The sequence below is a fragment of the Lolium perenne genome, chromosome 7 (assembly GCF_019359855.2).
Source record: "Lolium perenne isolate Kyuss_39 chromosome 7, Kyuss_2.0, whole genome shotgun sequence".
In the NCBI taxonomy this organism is placed as follows: domain Eukaryota; kingdom Viridiplantae; phylum Streptophyta; class Magnoliopsida; order Poales; family Poaceae; genus Lolium; species Lolium perenne.
Genome location: NC_067250.2, coordinates 93,896,362 through 93,915,353, shown reverse-complemented (window position 1 = coordinate 93,915,353; position 18,992 = coordinate 93,896,362). Strand labels below are relative to the sequence as shown.

The following is an 18,992-nucleotide window of genomic DNA, read 5'->3' as shown; positions in this document are numbered from 1 at the left end:
CGGCATATCTTCCCGACGATCTCGGCACGTTCATCTCCACGATCTTGAGGGCCTGCTCGATGAGACGCCTCTGCTGCACGCCGTCCCGACGATCTCTCCGGCGAGCCGATCTTCCGCTGGACACGACGGGAGGTAAGTTTGAATCTCTGCCCCCGGACATGTCCGGCGGATCATTTTGCGTGTCCGGCGCCCGGAAGACAGTCCGGCACACAAGAACCAGACAGTCCGGCCAGCGGCGGACAGGCCGGCGTCTCTCTGCCAGACTGTCCGATGTCCGTGTGGGTTTAATTAAGTGTATTAAATATGAAATAGTGATTTGCATTGCGTTATTGTTTAGTATTTTGCATTAGTTCTTTATTGCGTGCGGGTTTTGTGTAGTTTTTGGAGAAATGGGGGACTATAGCTCAACTTGGAGTGACGGGGATGACGGATATACGGGCGATGATGATTCTACTTCGGAGAATAGTTCGAAATCCAGGATGTATGAAAATGTACCTCCTTTTGGGGAGAACCTTCCATCATCGGCCTCCTCAGAAAACATGAGTGAAGTATGTTGATTATTTTTTAATGGCTACCAATGAATGGAAGCAATGAAGTGACATGTTACATTCTTTGTTTTTGGCTGTGTAGGTACTATACGGTGGTCACGAGGAGGATGAGTATTCAGACATGGAGGTTGGGTTTGATGAATATAGCGTGGAGGTAGGACTGCATCACGAGGAATCAAGCTCTGAAAATAAGAGCGAAGTAAGTATATAGTTTTAGTATGGCAAACCGTCAATGTTACCGTTGGAACGACAACTTTTATGACTTATTTTCCCCTCATGTGTAGGTGATATCTGGTGCTGACAATGGGCGTGAACATCACAGTCAAGCAGATCCAGATATTGTGAGTAATGAATATAAGATGCACTCTGTGGAAGAGCACTGTAAAATACTGGACATGACATTTTCTTCCGAACCGGCGGCTTTTGTCTGGTACAACAGCTATGCGAGAGAGCATGGCTTCAGCATCCGAAAGGACATTTTGAAGAGGGCAAAGCAAGGGAAACGTGGTAAGGGAGAAATACGGTTAAGGCGGTATGTCTGTTCCAGGGCAGGGAAACGTCAGGAAAAACTTTTAACGCAGGAAGGCCGCAGTCGTAGGCTAAGACCCGAGACTCGTTGCAACTGCAATGCCAATCTCACCGTGAAGCGTGACCTATCGAGAGGAGTATGGGTTGTCAAAAGTTTTTACGGCAATCACAGACATAAACCAGCTAGACCGGACAAAATACCATTTCTTCGATCGCACAGAAAGATTAAGCCGTACCAGAGACCTGAGATACTATCTTTGGGAGCAAGTGGGATGAGAAAGTACATGATTATGAAACACTTTCTCAGAAGACATGGCTACGATGGTGTAGGCTTCGTAAGACGAGATCTGTACAACCTATGTTGCAGGGAGAAGAGGAAGCTTATTGCGAAGGGTGATGCTGCCACAGCACTTGGTATTATGGTCGCGAGGAAGAAGAGTGATCCTGAATTTTTTTTTGATTACCAAAAGGATGATGAAGGACGGTTGAAAAGCATGTTTTGGTGTGATTCTCAGTCACGGCAGGACTATCAGGATTTTGGCGACGTGGTGGTGTTTGATAGCACGTATAAGATGAACCGGTATGCTATGCCATTTATTCCTTTTGTAGGCCTGAACAATCATCGTAAGACTACGGTGTTTGCATGCGCTCTCGTGTCAGACGAGACAGAAGATACATATGCTTGGCTGCTTCGGACATTCTTGACTGCAATGTGTCAGAAGAAGCCCAAAGGTCTTATTACTGATGGGGACGCCGCGATGATATTAGCTATTCAGAATGTCCTTCCAGACGTGTGGCACCGTCTATGTACTTGGCACATAGAGAAAAACATGAAGAGACACCTTGGTCATAAGTCGCTAAAGGAATTTCGGCCATTCTTATACAACGCCACTTCAGAAGCCATTTTTAAGGAAAGATGGAGCGCGTTTCGTCGCAAGTGGGAGACAAAAAGTACCCAAGAATGGCTCAAAAGGATGTACAATAAGAAGAGAATTTGGGCTGCCACGTATCTGACCGGTGGATATTTCCTTGGTATGAAAAGCAATCAGAGAAGTGAGAGTTTGAACTCATGCCTTCACCTTCACCTGGATTATGGTATGACCCTAGTTGACTTGATAATGCATTACGAGAATGCCATTGTTCGCATCCGTGAGAGCGAGGCCGAAGATGACCGCATCTGCTCCGCAGTTTACCGGTGGCGATTCATCGAATCCAAAGAGATAGAGGTTGCTCTTGCCCATGCCTTCAGTCCAGCCAACTTCTACATCTTGCAGCAGGATGTGAAGAAGCTTGGTGACCTCGAGATTTTTGAGGAATATGTGGGAACAGGGGGCTCTAAACAGTTTATGGTCAAATGGAGGAATAGCGGCAGATACTCGTTTATCGTGGAGTATAGTCCTAATCAGCCGAAAGAGTTAATACAGTGCAGCTGCCGAAGAATGAATCGTAAGGGGCTTCCATGCAAGCATATCCTATATGTATTGAAGCACCTGAAATTGTCCGAAATACCGGACTGTTGTGTTCTTCGGCGATTCTCCAAACTGGCAAGAAATGGATTGCCAAAGCAAGGCGTAAGCGATCTTTTCGCGTACGGTTACTCAGGGCCGGGGAAGCGAAAAAGATACAACGACATGGAAACAGTATCGGCGGAAGCTATGGATGCGGTAGTAGATGATCCAGCAATGTATAATGAGTTCATGGCATATATGAAGGGCTTAGTAGCAAGAAAATATGCGAAAAAGAATGGACATGATGGTCACACAGCCTTCGCTGAAGAAGACGCATATGATTTTTAAGGCAATGCAGTTCCGATTGGTGATCCCGATAAGGTTACCACGAGAGGAGCACCTAAGCAAAACACAAAAACTGCACAAGAGGTAAATCACCCCGTGACGAAAAATGGTAGACCACTAGCGTTCGACGAGCGTAAGACCCGGAATCAGGGGTGCACCGCCTGTGGTGTCATCGGTCATAACAAACGGAACAAAAAGTTGTGCAAAAAACATCCAGAGTAAGTGTGCTTACAGATTTTTCTTAGCTAGACCGATTAATTAAATCTATATTAAACGAGTACTAAATAATTTTGTTTTGTAATGCAGGTATATGGAAAAAGAAAACAAGTAGAAGTGCATCTTCACTACCGAAATTACAAAATTATCGCTTTACGTTGAAGATTATGTATTTACTTCGCCTTAATTGTAATTGACCGAAACCATTTGTGATTCTATACCATTTTTTATTTTCATGTACTTCCATTCATTGTGATTTATTATATAAATTTCAGTTTCAATGTGTTTCCACAACTAAGAAACGTCAAACAAAATACCACCACGGACTGTCCAGACATGTCACCGGCCTGGCCGGACTAACATGTTGCACGTTTTCCATTCACCGGACAGACCGGCATGTTCTCCTGCAAGTCCGGCCGAGGATGCGGACAGGCTGGTAAAACCGCCGGACAGGCCAGGTAGCGTCGTGTTAAGTTCCAGGGGCTACACGAACTGCCCGGACAAGTTACCGGCCAGGCCGGCAAAATGTACTGTGTGTCCGTCCAGGGCGCCGGACAGGCCGCCCCATTCGACCGGCCAGACCGGCGGAGGTGCTGTCAAGTTACACGGGCTACAGGAACTCCCCGGACAAGTGACCGGCCAGGCCGGCGGACTGTACTATGTGTCCGTCCAGGGCGCCGGACAGGCCGTGATATTCGGCCGGCCAGGCCGGCGGAGATGGTGTTAAGTTCCAGGGGCTACAGGAACTGCCCGGACAAGTCACCGGACAGGCCGTGCAGCGACCTTGTTTGGCCGGCTTGGCCATGCGTTGCTTTGCCGGCCTGTCCGTCCCACGTGTCCGGCCTGTCCGGCTTGAGTAAGAACAAGCATATTTCTTTTGCCGGACTGTCCGGCTGTACTTCCCGGCCTGTCCGGCTGAAGGTTTACACATGACAGAGTCAGTGTAAACAAGCAAACTTATTGTCAACGAAATTCACATATGAAAATACAGGAAGTATCACAAGCATTCCATTACAAAACAATAGCTAACGGAATACAACATATAAAATCATACACATGGAATCCAACACACATAGTCTTACACATGAAATTGATGAAACATAGTCTTACACATGAAATCGATGAAACATAGTCTTACACATAGGTAATGGATAAACAAGTTTCACATGCCAATAATAATCAAAGATTGAGCGAGACATGCAACTTTGTCATTACATACGGAAACTATCATTCTACTTGCTTCAACTATGACGGGCCTCGCCTTCATTTCCCTCGGGCTCATCTCCATCTCCATCGCTTGAATCGTTGTCAAAGTACTCCGCATAGCGTTTAGTGGGAAATGTATACCTCGGAGAAGCGATGCTTGATGATGCAACCACTTCATCATCACTAGCCTGTCCACCAAGTTCACGCACTTGAGCTTTGTACTTGTTGATTTTCACACGATCAACTGATTTGAGTTTGGCTATCTCTTCGGCATTGGATTTGCAAATCCCAAAGAGCAATTTTTGAGTCTTTGCCATGAATTTCTCAAACTTGGAAGGCATGGTACAACGATCACGAGAAGGACCAGCTTGCTTTTTCTTGGAGGGTCGAGCGGCGGCGGCGGTCTCACCAGTGCCATCTGTTTGAGGAGTCCACATTTTGTGCTTGCAATCCTTGAAGATCTTCTGCTGAAACTTCGCATCAATGAGCACTTGGATGTATGGTGCATATGGGAAGGTCCTATCTTGCAAATAAGAGGCAAGGCGGATTTGTTCGTAAAGAAAATCCGCCAAATCAAACCTCTCGGTACCATGAGTGTGCATCCGAACCAATAGGTCTATGGCAAAGTTCCTCACCTTCTCCCTATCACCAATCTTAGGAACTAGCGCCATGTTGATGACCTTGTGCATGAAAGGATACGGTGCCACTAGTAGAGATGTGCTCTGTGCATTGTCTACGGTTACAACAGCATTCGCACGACGAAGAGGGGCAAGAGCAACACCGGTCATTGACTCACATGTGTCCGATCTGGCATGGATCTTATAGAGATTTGCATCCGTATGAATATTGAGTAGGTGGGCAAACTCTTCGAAGGTGACACTCAACTGCGTCCCTTCGGTACTCCATACAAGTGACCTGTCATCATCCGGAACAAACCGACACGTGGCATAGAATTGCATTACAGCTTCTTCACTCCAGTCTCGAGAAAGAGTCAAAATGCCACGTAGCCCCATAGCATCAATTAAGTCCACACAACCTGGAAAGCTTGCACTGTTGCTATCAATGAACTTCATGTTGACTGATTTCTGGGGAAGGATAGCATGCTTTAAAATTATGCTTTCATAGATATCTTGGTGCACACGAGACCAAAACCTTGGATAAGTAGCATTCTTTCTTTGCGCAAATATATCAGCTTTCCTTACAAGAATGTAATCCTTCTTCGACATTTTCTTGTAGTCTTGCAACTTGTAGTTTTTGGGGTGTTTTGGCCTTCTTTTCTCCATGACTAAGCCAGTACGCATGGGCAATCCACGAGCAGGCGCAGGAGCACGAGACTGAACAGGAGCACGAGCACGAGAACCAGCCGGATTCTTAGTTGTTGTGTTGCGGCTGGAATAGCGACGTTTCTGAACTGCCTCAAGATGAACCGGATCCTCATCATCATCCTCATCCTCATCCTCTTGCTCTTGCTCTTCCTCTTCCTCACTTCCACCGTCATCCACGTCCTTACTGACATCCTCATCCTCTTCCGAACTCTCAACCTCAACATCTTCGTCAATTGTACCACTTCCACTTTGTCCTTCATCACCAATAACCGGACGCTTGCGGGGTCGAGCTCTTTCTTCACTATCCGAGCTGTCACCACGGCGAGTACCTACATTTCAACAAAAGTCTAAATGTAAGGCAGTAAAGATGATACATCATATAGTATAGTTCATAGTAAAAGAGTTAAGTTTGTTTGTCTGGACTAGGAGCCGGACAGGCCGGAAGAGCCGCCCGGACAGGCCGGCCATGGTAGATTTAAGCCTCTGGAACAGGCCGGACATGTTGCCGGACAGGCCGGCAATCGAGCTTTGTTTGTCCGGCCAAAGCGCCGGACAGGCCGCAAGATCCGCCCGGACAGGCCGGTCATGGTAGATTGAAGCCCCTGGAACAGGCCGGACAAGTCGCCGGACTGGCCGGCAATCGAGCTTGTTTGTCCGGCCAAGGCGCCGGACAGGCCACAATAATCGCCCGGCCAGGCCGGTCGGATGGTTTTAAGTTATATGCCCTACTCTATGTACCCTAACAAGCATGGGCGGAGCTAGACTAATTCAAGGATATGCAATGCACGTATATGGTAACCTCTTTTCTACGTGTAGAACTAAGAAAATATAACTTAAAACCATCCGAGGTAAAAAATTACTTTTGTGAAACTCTGCTGTGAATGGTACAGACAGGTTTGGGCTACATCATACGGATGATGGGTTGGGAAGAATGAAGCATGGGTAGAGAAGGGCTAGAGATTAGCAAACCAGAACGCTAGATGGACAAAGTTTACTTTCTTCATTTCTAGAATTTGTTGAAGTTTCCCTTTTTACCACTGCTAACATTCTTCCCATACAATCATCCAAATGAACTAGTAGTAATAATCCACAGTGCATGCAGGCCACAACCATTTAAAGCAAAATATCACAAAACTATAGCATGCAGGCTTTTGTTAAAACTATCAAGTAACTGCAAGTTTAAGAATCAGTTTGATACGAATTGCAAAAGTACTTATGGATTTATGAAACAGCTTATTATACGTGTAGGTTTGTGAAATTTACTCTCCTTTTCTCTCCCTTAATCTTTCTTTTGTCAAGGGAGCATTTTTAGTTGTAAGTCCAGAAGAGATTTATTTAATCTACTTTGGTAACTTGTAAGTCCAGAAGAGATTTATTTGTTTAATCACAATATATAGCACCCATCCGAGGTAAACCATCCGAGATAATTTGGAGGTTGGAGGATGGGAGATGAAAAACTCAGGGACCATACCTATGGGGCCAACATTCTTCGTCCTTGCCATGTCCTACTCCCCGAGCCGCCGGTCTTGACTCGGGCAGGATGTAAAATGCTTGGTGGAGAAGTAGATCGGGGGTGGATCTTCGATTTCGGCGGAGAGAAACGGCCGGGGGTGAATGTAATGGGTGGGAGGAGGTTGGAGGATGGAGGACACCGGCGGTTGTTAGGGTTCGGCGGCCGCGCCCCCTCTTCGTGGAATAGAGAGACGAGAGATGGGGAAGATCGAAATGCGTTTATGTAGTGGGCTGGCCCGTCAGACAGGGACCGGACAGGCCGGCGCCGTAGGACATCAAGTCTGGCCCCCGCGACGGTGTCTGGACTGGGCCACAAACCGATAGTCCGCGTGGGCCGGCCCATTTTACACGCCCGGACATGCTGGCACATAACTAGCCGGACAGTCCGGTGCATTATTTTATGTAATAAATTATAAACTAGGGTTTCTAACTTATGATCCAATTCCTAAAGTAATACTTGGTACTAGAATTAATGTGATTAAGTACTTGAAATAAATTTATTAATAATTTTGACATGCTATTAATTTTTTTTAGAGGTTTAAGAATTAAACTAATTACTAGTTAGGGTTTAATTAGAAACTAGGGTTTTATAAGTGTTATTAAGATTTAACTAATTTACTTGAGAATTAAATATGTTTTAAAGAAAACATGAAAACTAATTTTCTTTATTTGCTATCCTATTAAATCACCATGAAACAGAAAACCAACCTAGAGAACCATGGTTAGGAAGGGTGGACCATCCCACCATTCACAAGTGTGCCAAATATTTGCCACATCCGAGGTGGTTACATCGACTTCAGGCCATGTTAGATCCATGTTGACCCTAAAACCCTTGTTTCAGCGTCTCCCCGCCATGGGATCACCAAGAAACAGAAAATCAACCTAGAGAACCATGGTTAGGAAGGGTGGGCCATCCCACCATTCACAAGTGTGCCAAATATTTGCCACATCCGAGGTGGTTACATCGACTTCAGGCCATGTTAGATCCATGTTGACCCTAAAACCCTTGTTTCGGCGTCTCCCCGCCATGGGATCACCATGAAACAGAAATCCAACCTAGAAAACCATGGTTAGGAAGGGTGGGCCATCCCACCATTCACAAGTGTGCCAAATATTTGCCACATCCGAGGTGGTTACATCGACTTCAGGCCATGTTAGATCCATGTTGACCCTAAAACCCTTGTTTCGGCGTCTCCCCGCCATGGGATCACCATGAAACAGAAATCCAACCTAGAAAACCATGGTTAGGAAGGGTGGGCCATCCCACCATTCACAAGTGTGCCAAATATTTGCCACATCCGAGGTGGTTACATCGACTTCAGGCCATGTTAGATCCATGTTGACCCTAAAACCCTTGTTTCGGCGTCTCCCCGCCATGGGATCACCATGAAACAGAAATTCAACCTAGAAAACCATGGTTAGGAAGGGTGGGCCATCCCACCATTCACAAGTGTGCCAAATATTTGCAACATCCGAGTTGGTTACATCTACTTCAGGCCATGTTAGATCCATGTTGACCCTAAAACCCTTGTTTCGGCGTCTCCCCGCCATGGGATCACCATGAAACAGAAAACCAACCTAGAGAACCATGGTTAGGAAGGGTGGACCATCCCACCATTCACAAGTGTGCCAAATATTTGCCACATCCGAGGTGGTTACATCGACTTCAGGCCATGTTAGATCCATGTTGACCCTAAAACCCTTGTTTCGGCGTCTCCCCGCCATGGGATCACCAAGAAACAGAAAACCAACCTAGAAAACCATGGTTAGGAAGGGTGGGCCATCCCACCATTCACAAGTGTGCCAAATATTTGCCACATCCGAGGTGGTTACATCGACTTCAGGCCATGTTAGATCCATGTTGACCCTAAAACCCTTGTTTCGGCGTCTCCCCGCCATGGGATCACCATGAAACAGAAATCCAACCTAGAAAACCATGGTTAGGAAGGGTGGGCCATCCCACCATTCACAAGTGTGCCAAATATTTGCCACATCCGAGGTGGTTACATCGACTTCAGGCCATGTTAGATCCATGTTGACCCTAAAACCCTTGTTTCGGCGTCTCCCCGCCATGGGATCACCATGAAACAGAAATCCAACCTAGAAAACCATGGTTAGGAAGGGTGGGCCATCCCACCATTCACAAGTGTGCCAAATATTTGCCACATCCGAGGTGGTTACATTGACTTCAGGCCATGTTAGATCCATGTTGACCCTAAAACCCTTGTTTCGGCGTCTCCCCGCCATGGGATCACCATGAAACAGAAATCCAACCTAGAAAACCATGGTTAGGAAGGGTGGGCCATCCCACCATTCACAAGTGTGCCAAATATTTGCCACATCCAAGGTGGTTACATCGACTTCAGGCCATGTTAGATCCATGTTGACCCTAAAACCCTTGTTTCGGCGTCTCCCCGCCATGGGATCACCATGAAACAGAAAACCAACCAAGAAAACCATGGTTAGGAAGGGTGGGCCATCCCACCATTCACAAGTGTGCCAAATATTTGCCACATCCGAGGTGGTTACATCTACTTCAGGCCATGTTAGATCCATGTTGACCCTAAAACCCTTGTTTCGGCGTCTCCCCGCCATGGGATCACCATGAAACAGAAATCCAACCTAGAAAACCATGGTTAGGAAGGGTGGGCCATCCCACCATTCACAAGTGTGCCAAATATTTGCCACATCCGAGGTGGTTACAACGACTTCAGGCCATGTTAGATCCATGTTGACCCTAAAACCCTTGTTTCGGCGTCTCCCCGCCATGGGATCACCATGAAACAGAAAACCAACCTAGAAAACCATGGTTAGGAAGGGTGGGCCATCCCACCATTCACAAGTGTGCCAAATATTTGCCACATCCGAGGTGGTTACATCGACTTCAGGCCATGTTAGATCCATGTTGACCCTAAAACCCTTGTTTCGGCGTCTCCCCGCCATGGGATCACCATGAAAAAGAAATCCAACCTAGAAAACCATGGTTAGGAAAGGTGGGCCATCCCACCATTCACAAGTGTGCCAAATATTTGCCACATCCGAGGTGGTTACATCGACTTCAGGCCATGTTAGATCCATGTTGACCCTAAAACCCTTGTTTCGGCGTCTCCCCGCCATGGGATCACCATGAAACAGAAATCCAACCTAGAAAACCATGGTTAGGAAGGGTGGGCCATCCCACCATTCACAAGTGTGCCAAATATTTGCCACATCCGAGGTGGTTACATCGACTTCTGGCCATGTTAGATCCATGTTGACCCTAAAACCCTTGTTTCGGCGTCTCCCCGCCATGGGATCACCATGAAACAGAAATCCAACCTAGAAAACCATGGTTAGAAAGGGTGGGCCATCCCACCATTCAAAAGTGTGCCAAATATTTGCCACATCCGAGGTGGTTACATCTACTTCAGGCCATGTTAGATCCATGTTGACCCTAAAACCCTTGTTTCGGCGTCTCCCCGCCATGGGATCACCATGAAACATATATGGCACACTTGCATGGTGGCATGTCGCACACATGTTTCCTAAGGTCTTCCCATGTTTGTGTGCTTTCCAAGGTCACCCCATGGTTGGAAGGAGCCGAAACCACGGGTTTTGGGGTTAAAACGGTATTGCATGAAAACCCTAGTTTGGACCACATCCTTGACGCGATCAGCACTGAATTTTGTCAACTTTATGGTATATTAACTTTTTTATTATTTTTTGGCTGATTTTAAATAAGTCAAAAAAATCATCTTTTTAGAAATGGCTCTGTTAGGCCTACCTATGGGACCGATTTCTGAGTTGTTGATTTTTTTGACTTTCTCGAAATGGTCCAATCTTGTTTCGCTGAGTTCAAATAGATATATTTCACATGATTCAACAAAAAAAATTATAAAATATGTTCAAATATGAATGAAAAATAATTTGGTAATTTAAACTTTACCGGACAGTCTGGCTGTCTATAAGCCGGACTGTCCGGCGTCTTATTTTTTGTTTTTGCACTCACGGGCCGGCCCAATCGCGAATTGGCAGGGCCTTCATCGCCGGACAAGATATGTGATCTGGCCGGACTGTCCGGCGTAAGCATCTGTTGCAACTACCGCGATTTACGTGGGACAAAACCGCTCCATCCGAGACATGCTGGCCCTATATATATACGCCCCACCTCCACGACGCAACAAATCTACTACTCCTCACCTTGACACCACCGCCATCGGAAAAAAGTCTTCCGCTCGCCGCCTTGCCTCGAAGGGAGGTGCATGACCCGTCGTGGCTCGCCACTCCGATGAGTGCCGACGAAATCACTCACGTCGCGTCCAAGTTCTGCACCATCTACAACTTGGAAGCATCGTACAAGGTATTACACATCAAAACCCTAAGGTTCATCAATGCGGCAGGTAGATTAATGGTAGGGTTCTGCAATAGTACAAGTTCTTCAATCCTTTGCGTATGTAGATCATAGTAATCTGTAAACAATGGCGAAAATAGGGTATTAGGGTTCAGAGTAGGGTTCATCGCTGTCTTACAGATCTACCGGACAGTCCGGGTATTCACTACTAGCCTGTCCGTTGCTCACCACGACGGGCAGTCCGTTGAGCTCCCGACGCCGGCCTGTCCGTTCCCCTACACGCCAGCCAGTCCGTCAACGTCCCCGGCAAGTCCGGCGAGCGAGCCAGACAGTCCGGGATTTGTAGTCCAGCTTGTCCGTTGCTGTTTCGGCCTGTCCGGGGCTTTGTCCGGCCTGTCCGGGGCATTGGCCGGCATGTCCGGTAATGGCATTGTATTACCAATCCTGTCTTAGTTAATAAGTATTCTATTTGAGACAGTATTACTTATATTTCCATGTATTCAGTACTTAAAATTCATGAATCAGTAGGGATGCTTATATTTATTTATACACCGCTCTCGCATCACCTTGTTCTAGTCCCATATTTTTGTTACTGTTACACCCGTAGTATCACCACCAAAAAGTACAAAACACAATTGCCAATTTCTAATTGCTATAATCATGTATGTTATATACAGGATGGAAGTAGTTGACGAAGTTCCTTGCTCGGTTGAAAAATGGTGCAGCTTTGTTGACAACATGTCAAACGAACAACGAGGTGCACTTTTTGGCTCTGGTGTACATTGTATGCTCGAAATGCCAAGGATAAAGATGCGGCAGTCTGTGCTGAAGTTTCTAGTGCAAGCTTTTGATCTTGAAACCAATACATTTGGGTTAAATGAGGGAAAGGACCATATTTCCCTAGGAGGCAAAGAAATCTACGCATTATTTGGTTTAGAGGACAAAGGTTTGAATGCTGTGGCCATAATTGCTCAAGAAGGCAAAGAAGCGCAGGGACGGATACCACCTGACTGGCTCGATCCGTCAACAGAGAATCTCTTAATTGATGATTTAATAATGGATGTTGAGCTTCGTGGTGGCTCGGATGACGATTTTGTACGCAAGGCCATCATGGTGCTTCTCGCCACAGTACTTGCACCGTACTCTAGTACGGTAATTTCACAGCCGATGTATGCATTGGTAGAAGACCTCGATCGAGCTAGGAAGATAAACTGGAACTCATTCACTCTGGAGTACACCTTGGAGGGCTTAAGGCAGTGTAAAGGTGGACGAGTAATGAGGCAGTGGCCAAAAGGAAACATGGCGGCATTACAGGTAAACCGTAATATTTCTTAGTCAGGTAATATTTAACTGCAGTTTTTTGGTCACAACTATTTCTTAGTCATTCTTAATATCTTTTCTTCTGCAGTACATGTATTGGGAGAAGGTGCAACCTCCTGGTGCACCAGCCTTTAACCCACTGGTATGTATGTACCCATTGATGAAGAACTGGACCGAAGTAGAAGGGAAGAAGAGAGACGCCTCCGACGCGCAATATGGCCGTGGGAAGGGAAATGTAAACAATTGTTTCTTGTTCATATTTGTTTCAGCAGCTCATGTTTAACAACAATAAATAATTTGATTTTGTAACATGCAGATTGACAATGATATTACTGCGGAGCATAGACTCTCAAAAAAAAACATAGGAAATAGTGTTGGGAGAAAAACATCCATTTCAAGGAAGGCCACAAAAGCTCCTGCGAAAAACCCCCCTTACATGGAGCAACTTTTGGAAAGGGTTAATCGCATGTCTGGGGAGCTTACTCTTGTCCGTAAGCAGATTGCAACTATAGCAGATTCATGCGCAGAGGTAAAAATGTGGCGAGTTTAATTATGCACGGATCATTCATTTTGGACCTGCCATGACACATTTTTTTTTCCATTGCACAGAGTTATTGCAAAGTTAAATCAGGAGGGGATCATTTATAGATGTGAGAACAAAGGCACGTCTGAAGGGGACAAGGAAAGCGAGAGCAGCCATAAGGGAGTTTATCCATCAAAGTACTTCACATCAGTTCAGAAGGACGAGGATGTTGACGACGATGTTGTTAACGAGGACGAGCTAGACAATGCAAATGGCAGCACACCTGCACCACCTGTTGCACGCAAATTAATGGTCGATGATCCTCAACCATCTGTACTGTTTAATTGCAGCAAGGGTGACAAAAAAAATCCTATCGAAATTACAAATGATGTTCCCGCTCGATCGCCATCCTCATTATCGTCTGGAGCATTTGTATCTGCAAAGCCAAATGAACCTCACAAGCGGAAGCGCATGCCATCCGCAAAGGTCCGGTCCCCTTACTTGTCTGAAAAAATGGCAAACAAGCGTCAAATCCGAGATGAGAAAAATTCTGAGGGTAAGTTTGTTCGTGTCACATGCAAATTTCTTAACGACCTTTGCATTTCACTAACCACAGTTCACCCGTTACTTGTTCGTTGCAGGTAACTTCCATTCACTAGATGCACTACTTCAGGTTAATGATTTGACTGAAGATCACGTCGAAGCTACCGTGTCACTTGTAAAAGAACTATCAAAGTGCTCCCGACGCCGCAACAAAAAAGTTTACTCTTGTGAAGGACTCGTGCTGACTGCCCACCATGTTGCATCTATTATAACCCATGACTGGTTGATGGGCGATGTAAAAACAAATTTTTTATCCCTGTTGTATTACACAATAATTTTCTTGATTGAAGGGCTAATTAGTTGTGTGTACCAATAATTTTTGCAGGTCATCAATGCTTATGTGCGACACTTGTCTCGTCGTGTTCCAGATGATCGTGTCCTGTCCACCACATGGAGGTCGACGCATCTCATATAAGGGAAGATGAGGGGTAGAGATTATTTTCCACCCGGTCACCCCCAGATCGAAATAGAGAAGGATCGAGCCATTCACAGATGCATGGACGAGTATTTCCATAAACCGAAGGTACAAGCACATGCAATGCAATGGTGTACATAATTCATTCAGTGTATATTGAAACATACTTACACATTTTTATTGCAGTACTATCTCGCAGTAAACGTTAATGGCAATCATTGGGTCACCGTCGTGATGCATGTACCCAAGAAGGAATTTCAAGTATTAGATTCCCTCTATGTTCTTCGCAGTTACATACATGTCATTGAAGCATTGGTATGTTTTCATACTACTTTACTATGTCATAAGTATTTTGTTCAAATATTAATCATTACTTACTTAATCTTAACTACTCGTTTTACTTCAGAGAACCGAAATTTCTTATGACATAGCAAAAGCAGATCATGGTTTTCCTGATCCTTCGAACTGGCCTATAAAACAATACAAAATGACAAGACAAAAGGATGGGTGAGTACATGGCGCAACTAATTTTCATCTATATTAATATACAATGCAATGTTACTTACTGTTTTTTGCTTGTCTTGTATTATGACATAAACTCATGTGGACTTTGGGTCCTAAAATGTATGGAAGAATGGGATGGAGATGAATTTAGAACCACTATTACACAGGTAGGTAAAACAAAATTCTACTTACATGATGAACTAGCAGCACATGTCATAACATGTTCTCTTACTTTATTTTTGCAGACACTCGTTGACTCTACCAGAGAAGTTATGGTCGGTGAAATAATTTTTTCACCTAGTAACGAGCTGGATAGGATCAAAGATAAACTACTCAACCCTAATGGCGAGGAAGATGATGCTTAGGTCCAAGGTCTAGTGGATATGGTCGGGTTTTCGTCCCGTAGAAGGTTTCCCGGCGGTGTTCAAGAGACTTGGTTCATTTTATTTTCTATTTTCAGTTAGCTGTGTAATGACTTGGAAACTATACTTTACAACACCTATTTGCGTCATATGGAATACCATACTTTGTGTAATATGTATGCAATCATCAAGTGCCGGATAGTCTCACTATTGTCCGTGGACATCATCACTATAATCTTTATTGCGTAGAATTTGTTGTCAAACTTTTGCAAACAATCCGTTAACACCTTTGCGGATGATAATAACTTGGTATGAAAACCTTTATCTCAAAATACTTCAGGTGCAGCAATTTACCCAAAACCAATTGTGTATTGACTTTGTCAAAAATAATACCCAAAGATTAGGACTTATTAATAGCTTAGGTCAACAAATTACTGAACTGGTACAAAAGGGATAACAGTAGCCTCATAAAGTGAGTTCACAAAAACTGTTTCGACATTTCGCGCAATGGATAAAACTTTGGTACTTGTCATCTGCATTTTTCTTCACTTGCAATGAAGATAGGCGAAGGAATTGGACATTGCATACCAGGAAAACCCAAGCTTGAAAGAGAACTTTACATCTGTCCTGTGAGAAATGCTGGTGTTAATTCATTGCCGGACAGACCGGAGAAAGACGCCGGTCAGGCCGACCGAAGCTGCTGCCTGTAAGTCTTGTCCCCGGACATGCTGGTGGATCTGGCCGGACAGACCGGAATGCAGTGCCAAAAGCCGTCGAGTATTCGTTAATTATTTTCCGGCCTGGCTGGTTCTCTACGCCGGTCTGGCTGGTACAGTAACTCCTTGGCCGGACAGGCTGGCTCGTCTGGCCAGACAGGCCGATAGAATTGGCAAATGCCTCTGGAAATTTTATGTTCCTCCGGAACAACATTACCGGTCTGTCTGGCGTCTATGCCGGACAGTCTGACCGGTCGATCACGTAAACCGCGCCCCGGACAGTCCGTTCCCCTATGAACTGGATATCCGCCGTACCCGGACTGTCCGGCTGGGTAACGGCCGGACTGTCCGGTGTCTCCGATCTGCCATTGCCGGCCGGCGCCCACCACGATGGTGCACAGGCCACCATGATCCGCCAAACTCGCCGGGGGTCCCACAACTGTGCCGTACTTGTATCTCGTATAATTGACTAATTGAATTGGGCTATACGAATTTTGTACGGTGCCACGTATCGGTATTTTATACTAATAACGAAGGGGTATCGAGCGATCTTAGCCGTTCTTGTGTTTGAGCCCGCTTAAGCCCAAACTGAGTTTGAGGGAGTTTGGGGGGGTTGTACCGGAGCAGACACCCTCTGTTTTATAGGGCTTACAATATCTCATTGTTTCAATGGAGTATAAGTAACTAAATGAAGAAACAATGAGATATCCAATGTGTTATCTGACACAGCTTGTTGCACATGTAAATGTCAAGTTTTCTGGTAATGCATCTTCTTGTCCTGATTAAGATGACTCGGGGGATGTTGGAGGACCAAATGGCGTAACTTTTTGAAATATCTAGATCTTTAAGTTTTTGCATCACTGAACAGATGTCGAAAACAGGACGCAGCTAACACCACCAGGGTCCAACGAGTTATGGAATCAGAGGATTGTACAACTGACATAATATATCTCATAAAGAGTTATACAGCTCACATATATCTCGTAAGAAGATTTAAGAAGATTTACGTAAGTGTAGCGTTATTGCTCAGAGAGTTAGTAATGAGAAAATTAGTCATTAGATGACATACATAAAGGAAAGGCGTCTAGAGGGATCCTTGCTATCCATAATCCTAAGTAAAATAAACAGACAACATACAGCAGCAATCACCCATGCTATATTTGGAGATATTTGGAGATGCTACTTGCACTGTAGGCCTTGGCTAAACCAACAGTTCTGGTGGCGCTGAACTCGGCCACTTCCTGTATAGTCTTGTTCCTCATGTCAACAGCAAGCACCCATGCTATGTGGTCTTTGTCACGGTGGTCAATCTTGGCGAGGAAGTAAACAATGCCATCATCTTGCAGGCTGAGGTTCGGTAGGCCTATCTGGAGGCTCGACAGGGTTGGCCGTGCCGCATCTGCGCTGACATTAAGCTTAGGCAGCGACGATTCGGGAATGTGAGAGGAATCGAGCTGGTAGTCGGCGTTCCAATCCTTTGCCGAGGAACTGCTGGTGTTGATGCTCCATATTCTGGCCTCCCAACCATGGTAGATGCACTCGAAGCCCGGCTGGAAGCGGGGCTTCAGGTCGACATACCTGATTCGGCCACCGACGAGGGCAACATCCCGGACTGTCCTTGGATCACCATAGTCCAATTGCTCGCCCTGACGTGGCAGCCTGACATAGCGAACCTTGGGGCGTTTGTCGAGCACGTCACAGTAGACGATACTACGCGAGAGATCGACCCAGGCTACCGTGCCCTTATCTCCTCCGATGGTGATTGTCTTGCAAGTGGCGTGATCTAGGTATCGCTTGGCTACCACCGGCTCCTTGCTCCAGGTTCCGGTATCAGAGTGGTAAAGGCAGATCGCAGAATGTTTTCCATACCCGAAGCCATGACACTGTGCGGCGACGACGTAGTCGCAGTTGCTGCAGTTGTGGTCGTCCTCCTCAGAATGCGTAGATCCATCTCCATGGGGGCGTAGGATGCCGTCGTGGTTGTTGTCGCTGCGTTTGTTGCACTTGCGCACGATGGCGAGCGAGGTTTCGTTGAATCCAAGGTTGCCACTGTGCGGGAGGTGCGTGAGCGAGGGGGTGCCTGAGCGGAAGTCGTAGACGAAGTACTCTCGCTTGCGGGTGTTCATGACGTCGGAGTGATGGTCGCCGATGACGACCCGTAGGAGGAGGAGGCCGCTGTTGGGCTCTGTAGTCATGATCTGTGGCTCGATGGCGAACTCGGTGTGGTGAAAGGCGGTGGCGTGCACGCACAGGTAGGAGACGAGCGGCGGAGGGGCGGTGTATATGGTGACCTTGAAGTCTCCCCTGCCACCCGACATCTTGCAGGTGGCGGTGGTGGTGTTGTCGCGGTCGGCGAAGTAGGCGAAGTCCTCCACGAGGACGAAGGGCGGCCGCACGACGACGTCGGAGCAGACATGAGCAGGAGGATTCAGGTATGCGTACTCCTTCGGGGGGACGATCATCGGTTCCTCTTTCACAGATCGATCTTCGTCTTCCTCCATCGATCTGGCATCTTCGTCGTCGTAGAAGGAGCCGTCCGTCGATCCCATATCGCTGCCTTGGAGATCTTCGTCGTCGTGGAGGGAGCCGTCCATCGATCCCATATCGCTGCCTTGGAGATCTTCGTCTTCAAAGTCCATTAATCTAGGCTGAATTTAAAGGGAGGATTGGTGGTTGGGATCGGAGTTGTAGACCGAGACGGGATTGAACTCGGAGTGATACGAGACTAGGACAGCCGCCTGCTTTCGACAGAAGGAGCACGCGAGGATCTGCGATTCAGTGACTTACCCACATCCACCCTCCACACTGAATCAAACGGCCACATCCACACTCCATTCCCCATCCAACGGCGTACGGTAACCTGATAAATGAAAGAAGGGAAAATATAACCAGAAGCGCCGCACACCTTCGCTTCAGTGCGGCGGTGCGTCGCGATTCAGGAAAATCAATCGATCCTAGCAGCTCCCTCTCACCTTATCTATTAATGTGTTGCTCTTATCCACTCCCCAACCACGTAATCCCCTCTATCTCTCTCACACGACCAACGAAAAAATAGTGTGCTATTTCGGTGTTATATCGGTGTTATAGTGTA

The 18,992-nt window shown here is 46.3% G+C and overlaps 2 protein-coding genes across 2 annotated transcripts; one reads left to right on the top strand and one right to left on the bottom strand.

The window, feature by feature from the left end:
* The first annotated feature begins 389 nt into the window (after window positions 1-389).
* LOC127315828 (protein FAR1-RELATED SEQUENCE 5-like) lies at window positions 390-2,872 on the top strand. Its single transcript, XM_071823975.1, has 3 exons — window positions 390-548; window positions 631-747; window positions 833-2,872. Exons 1-3 carry the CDS (start codon window positions 390-392, stop codon window positions 2,870-2,872), a joined length of 2,316 nt encoding a protein of 771 aa, XP_071680076.1.
* A 14,069-nt stretch (window positions 2,873-16,941) lies between these two features.
* LOC139833368 (uncharacterized) lies at window positions 16,942-18,621 on the bottom strand. The gene has a single exon (XM_071823639.1). It carries the CDS (start codon window positions 18,538-18,540, stop codon window positions 17,056-17,058), a length of 1,485 nt encoding a protein of 494 aa, XP_071679740.1. The 5' UTR covers window positions 18,541-18,621; the 3' UTR covers window positions 16,942-17,055.
* Window positions 18,622-18,992: the final 371 nt, after the last annotated feature.

What these genes read in the sequence shown, in the direction of transcription:
- LOC139833368 (XM_071823639.1), bottom strand. Translation starts at nt 18,540, where the DNA reads ATGGACTTTGAAGACGAAGATCTCCAAGGCAGCGATATGGGATCGATG.
- LOC127315828 (XM_071823975.1), top strand. Translation starts at nt 390, where the DNA reads ATGGGGGACTATAGCTCAACTTGGAGTGACGGGGATGACGGATATACG. An exon ending in CCTCAGAAAACATGAGTGAA is followed by an intron (nt 549 to 630) that starts GTATGTTGATTA and finishes TTGGCTGTGTAG; the next exon opens with GTACTATACGGTGGTCACGA. An exon ending in GCTCTGAAAATAAGAGCGAA is followed by an intron (nt 748 to 832) that starts GTAAGTATATAG and finishes CCTCATGTGTAG; the next exon opens with GTGATATCTGGTGCTGACAA.